Genomic DNA, 6,035 nt, shown 5'->3' on the forward strand with positions numbered 1-6,035 from the left:
TTAAATTCACTCCATTCCAGCAATTATTATGAGCTGTTCTCCCCTCAGCAGCATCCTGTGGCAGATCATCACTTTCATAGCATACATAAATCACCTAAAAGGAATACGAAGCATCACTTGTTCATAGCACCACATAGGGTCAATGGTTTTCTCCATTCAGCTGCCAAATCAGCAAGTGCCCAAAGTTCATTGATTATGACCATGACACTGCCATCTATGAGTATGAAGCTAGAGTAATATGCCCAACAACCACTGATACATGTAGATGCAAGCTACAAGCTGACAAAGGTACAGAGTGGATCCTTAGCAAGCTTTCTTTATGGTTGCTTTATGTTTTCACACATTCTATTTTTCTTTTTCCATTTATATTCCTTAAACATCAGTGCAGAAAGACAGAAATGTTGGCCTTGTGAGGAACCGGCAATTGTACATTATTGGTTACCTGTGAATTATGGTGAATAATACAGGGGAGAACAGGTATTGCTCCTGAAATAACACAGTGATACTTTCATTGTTTTCCAGTGAATCTACCAAGGCAATGTAATTCAACTTGTCTATTCCTCATTTCTTTTGTCTTGGGAGGGAATGAAAAATAAACGTAAATACAGGTCATCAATCCGACTGTAAATCTGCTGTGTAGGTCTAAGAGTACTGCGTAGCACCATGGATTGGTATGGGTCTGGTTTGGGTGGAGAGTTGACAGTTTCTAGAAACGCCTTCTGGAGCTGGTGGATGTCATAGACTTAGTGATTGTGGCACCACCACCACTGCCGTAGCTGCCGCTGCCGTAGCTGCTGCTGCCGCCACCATAGCCGAATCCACCTGAGCCTGCGCTGGAGTAGTCTGGGTACAGAGAGACAGTGGGATCAGTTTATTCTGCTGTAAAGCTAGAGGATATTCTGGTGTCAATAATGCATGTTAAACTTGGTGTGTATTAGTCAGAATAACAGAAAAGGTTCTAAAGCTGAAGTGTGAAGATATGTCTTATATGGTGACACAATGACAAATTATATCAAAATGGTATTTACTGCCGCCAGAGCTCTGCTGCACATGGATTGTTGCAGATGCACCACCCAAGGATATTCTGTGAACAGATAAGAGCAATGTTAGCGAACTTTGGATAGAAAGTTGCTAAGTAGCATTGCTAACATGCTAAGCTAAGAGGCTAACATCTCAACTATCCAGCTTCTACTTTCACTCACCTGCTCTCCTCTCCCTCCAGCAGCTTCCTGTAAGTGGCGATCTCAATGTCCAGGGCCAGCTTGACATTCATCAGCTCCTGGTACTCGCGCACCTGGCGGGCCATGTCCTGCTTGGCTCTCTGGAGAGCATCCTCCAAGTCCCTGATTCGGAGCTTGGCATCCTTCACTGCCAGCTCACCGCGTTCCTCTGCCTCAGCGATCTGAGCCTCAAGGTTGGCCCGCTGTGGTAAGAGAACATTTCGCATTAGCATTAGCCTTTGATGTTAGCAAACCTCTCATTCAAAATATATGTATATAATTGTGGCTAATAGTAATACTCTAGTGCTATGAACCATCTTGCTTGGACATCAGGCATTTATGGTCAATCCTCTCAAAGGAGGTTCTGATATGAGATTGCACCCTCACCTGACCCTTGACGGCCTCGATCTCGTTCTGGAGACGAGCGATCATGCGGTTCAGCTCGGCGATCTCAGTCTTGGTTGAGCGGAGGTCCTCACCATACTGTCCAGCAGAGCTCTGCATCTCTTCATACTGAGAAAAGATGGGAGGAAATATAAGAGAATGAAAAGGAGGGCGGTGAAGATTGATGAAGTGCTCACAGCAATGTTGCTAATTTTGCATGAATGTGTTCTGGTAAACTATGTTAATATATTTTGATCTTGCAATTGAAACCTGGTCTTGGCTTACCTTCTGCTTGTACCAGCTCTCGGCCTCAGCTCTGCTGCGGTTGGCGATGTCCTCGTACTGGGCGCGCACTTCAGCGACAATGGAGTCCATGTCCAGGTTACGGCTGTTGTCCATCTCTACCACCACAGAGGTGTCCTTGATCTGGCCCTGCAGCTCATGCAGCTCCTGAAGAACCAAGAGAGGATGAAGAGAAACCTTTAGATTTCATCCGGCATCTAATTCACTGACTAACACTCATGCTATCATGATGTAGTGTTGAAGCTCTCCAAGATTCTGATATTGAAGATCTACAGTATGTGTTGTATGGTAAATGTGAAAAGTTCATGAATGGTTCGTACCGCCTCGTAGATGGCCCTGAGGAAGTTGATCTCATCCTGTAGAGCGTCAACCTTAGCCTCCAGCTCCACCTTGTTCATGTAAGCACCGTCAACATCCTGGAGAGGGAGAGAGAGGAGTTAATGGATGATGAAATAACTGTGACATGAGTTATGGCGAGATATGTTTTATCTCACACACCTTCTTCAGCAGGACAAACTCGTTCTCTACTGAGGCGCGCTTGTTGATTTCATCTTCATACCTGGTGAAAAAACGAAGAGCAATCTATCATGCAAAGTCATCGGTCTGGGTTGTTAGTTACACTGAGGTTAAAGATAAACTATTGCTTATACTAATATGGCTAGTTGTCTACTTTTCATGCACATCCGACATATAGACAACTTACTTGTTCTTGAAGTCCTCAACCAGAACCTGCATGTTCTTCAGCTCCCCCTCCAGCTTCATCTTCTCGTTGCCCAGGCCGTCCAGCTGTCTGCGCAGGTTGGAGATGTAGGCCTCGAACATGGCGTCGATGTTGGAGCGGGTGGTGGTCTGGTCCTGCAGGAGGCTCCACTTGGTCTCCAGCATCTTGTTCTGTTGCTCCAAGAAACGCACCTGCAGGGACAAAAGGGAAATGGTCAGTGCCATTGACTGAAACTTGTGAAGGAAGGAAGGAAGGAAGGAAGGAAGGAAGGAAGGAAGGAAGGAAGGAAGGAAGGAAGGAAGGAAGGAAGGAAGGAAGGAAGGAAGGAAGGAAGGAAGGAAGGAAGGAAGGAAGGAAGGAAGGAAGGAAGGAAGGAAGGAACAAATGAGTGAATGGGTGGGTGGATGAATGAATGAATGCGCATGAACCTGCATGGACAAAAAGGAAATGGTCAGTGAGTGAATGAATAAATGGATGAATGTGCTCATTAATGAATGATGATGTGTGATGGATGGCTCCATGAATAAGGCTTCATAGACTCCATTATGATTTAATTGTCAATCTTTCTCCTGGGTAGACTTCTGTAGATGTTTTAAAAGGAAGTGGAAAGAATGGGGCTCCAAGGGTGTGGCAAAAACATAACTTCTCCTAGGTCAACCTTGTAGCAGACTTGCAGTAAAAGCCACATCTGTACCTGCATAGCTGTGTAGATAGCATCACAGGTTTGTGTTTGAACAGCCACACCCTGTCCAAGACTTTGTTGATATAAGTGATGATGACATATGGTAATCTAGGGGAAAACACAGCGTCTGAGAAGCCTACATCCTGGGAGGTCAAATTAATCTTAATCCCATCGATAATCTGCCCTGAGATGTGTAGCTCTCATTGTTCACCCTCAAAACAAAACAAGGCCAGTGAGAGAGTGTTTATTGGCATACCAAAGCATATCCAAACTTTCCCTGACAAGGAGTGGCTCACTGTGTGTGTATGTGGGTTTAACCCTAACTCACTGTGGGTGTTTTACCTATCTCTCATAGCTATGAGTCACCTCTTTCGCTCTGTTTCACTCTGAAGGCCACGCATTCATTCCAGACTTTTAAAAAAAGAGTTTGGACTATGTGGGCACTCTGTTCACACAACCACACCCTGCAGGCATGCGATAGGGTGAGTCAGAGGGAGAGATGGGTCCCCACCCTTGTTTAGATAGCAGCCAAAGAGGCCGTTAAAGTCACAGGACCTGACAAGGCTTCAGGCTATCTTTACTGTATTATTGTTTACTCCTGGATGGGGTCCTTTTACAATGTTTGTGAAAGCTCAACACAAATGGGCATAATCAGAAACAGCCTGTGCACAGTTTATACCCTTTTCTAATCCCAAAGGTCGTAATTAATTGACGGATTCAGCAGAAGAGATAAGATTTGCATCTCCCTTGTCTTACTATCTCTTTATTTTTTATGTCAGAGTGTAAATTGTGGGAGATGTGACATAAGGGCTGTCAGCAGAAAAATAAACATGCCTGCATTTAGAGAGCAACTTTACTCAGCTCTATACAGCCAAGAAATGCTATGCTGTTATATTAGCATGTGAGGTGAGAGCCAACGCTAACTTGTATTTGTCATCTTTGTGGTTTACTCTATTGATTGTGATCATTGCACGGTAATACAAACTTCGTGTATTTCATGGTGGTGGTCAATGTCAATTATCTATTTGGTTACATGACAACAGTCTGACATGGAAGCCTGCAGATAGTATAGCTAGAAGAGAGAAGCACCATGATAGCATTCTGAACACAGGGTTCAGAATGTTTCATTTCAATGCATGATAAATTCAAAAGAACAGTGTACAGGCACTTATTTTGCACACTTCAGTATAGACAGTAAAATTGTGTGCAGTTGATATCGATGTGAATGCTTAGCATTTGAAGTACAGGAGAGGTGAAGACGCACAGGTTAACAGGAAGGAACTGACCTTGTCGATGAAGGAGGCAAAGCGGTTGTTGAGGGTCTTGATCTGCTCCTTCTCATGGGTGCGGACCACCTGGATGTTGGGGTCGATCGCCAGGTTCAGTGGTGCCAGCAGGCTCTGGTTGCTTGTGACAGCTGTGATGGTGGCGCCATGGAATCCGCCACCCATACCACCACCATAGCCAGCGCCGAGACCACCACCATAGCCACCTGCGCTGCTGCTGCTGCTGAATCCGCTGCCTCCGCCCATACCCATGCCACCACCGAACCCGGCGCCAGAACGGTGGATAGACCCGCTGCTCATCCGGGTGGATCCGGGAGCAGCCAAGGACTGGCTGGTGAAACTCTTGCGAATGGTGGTGCTGCCCCCCATGCCGCCGCCCATGCTGCTGCCGCCACTTCTGTAGCTTGTCCTGCTGAAGCTCATGGTTGCAACTTTAGGGTAGTGTTGACTCTGCTTTAAAAGCCTGAATTCTCAAAAGAGAGAGCGACAGAATAAGGACAAGGAGGCTTCAAAAAGGAGAGTCAAGTTCCTCAAGTGACAATCTGGCTAACACCTCGATGGTTTTATCCTGCTCTAGAGTCAAGGGGAGGAGCATTCACCTGGAACAGGGTGACCCACTTTTACCTTCACTCTCACTGTCTTTCCGTCTCGCTGCCCACTCCTCCTCCCTTGATTCCCTGAGGCTGTGGCTGGCAGGAGTGGCCCATCCTGTCAGACTGGTAGGAAAGGATTGAGAGGATGTTAGCCCTGACACACCCTGCTTCTGGTCAAAGGGGAGAGAGAGTTGTGCGGGGGATTGGAGAGATGAGAATGAGAGTAGACGAGGAGTTGGGGTCAATTGCCTTTTACAAGAGGTCTCTTCGAGAAGGAGTGTACTCTAGCTTTCTGTCACAGAGCTACGAGAAAGTGAATGAAGTACAATGCAGTACAAACTTGGAGTTACTTTATTGTAGTGTTACTATGTATGGTAGACATCTTTATGTGTTTACAGAACTTAAATAAACAGCCTATCAGAAAAGGCAAGCCTATTGTATAGACACAATGCACTCAAATACACACACACACACACACACACACACACACACACACACACACACACACACACACACACACACACACACACACACACACACACACACACACACACACAACAGGGGGAGCTAGAGAGGCTTGCAGAGGGTGGCACAAAATGATTTTCTTAGGGCATATGCAAATAATAAAGTGTATACATGTCTACAGGGTGGTCAAGTTCCCAATCCTAGAGTACAGTCTTACACATGAATGAACAATGTATATTACTACTTTTTGCAGTAGTATACTCATTTACTCTGACTGATTTCGCCAACTTCAGTTCACCACACCTTGTTTAGAATTTCATAGACATTTGAGTTGATGCCTTTTTAACCTACAGTATTGACATTTCAATAGAAAGAAAGAAA

The 6,035-nt window shown here is 45.4% G+C and overlaps 1 protein-coding gene across 1 annotated transcript; it reads right to left on the minus strand.

Annotated features, from left to right (window-relative positions):
- Positions 1-300: 300 nt before the first annotated feature.
- LOC106583604 (keratin, type II cytoskeletal 8) lies at positions 301-5,155 on the minus strand. Its single transcript, XM_014167973.3, has 9 exons — positions 4,597-5,155; positions 2,611-2,819; positions 2,406-2,466; positions 2,228-2,323; positions 1,890-2,054; positions 1,608-1,733; positions 1,203-1,423; positions 1,029-1,084; positions 301-843 (listed from the first exon to the last, which is right to left on the minus strand). The coding sequence occupies exons 1-9, from the start codon at positions 5,017-5,019 to the stop codon at positions 707-709; spliced, it is 1,494 nt and encodes a 497-aa protein (XP_014023448.2). The 5' UTR covers positions 5,020-5,155; the 3' UTR covers positions 301-706.
- Between the last annotated feature and the right edge of the window lie 880 nt (positions 5,156-6,035).

The sequence above is a fragment of the Salmo salar genome, chromosome 22 (assembly GCF_965601325.2).
Source record: "Salmo salar chromosome 22, fSalSal1, whole genome shotgun sequence".
NCBI classification, from domain to species: Eukaryota; Metazoa; Chordata; class Actinopteri; order Salmoniformes; family Salmonidae; genus Salmo; species Salmo salar.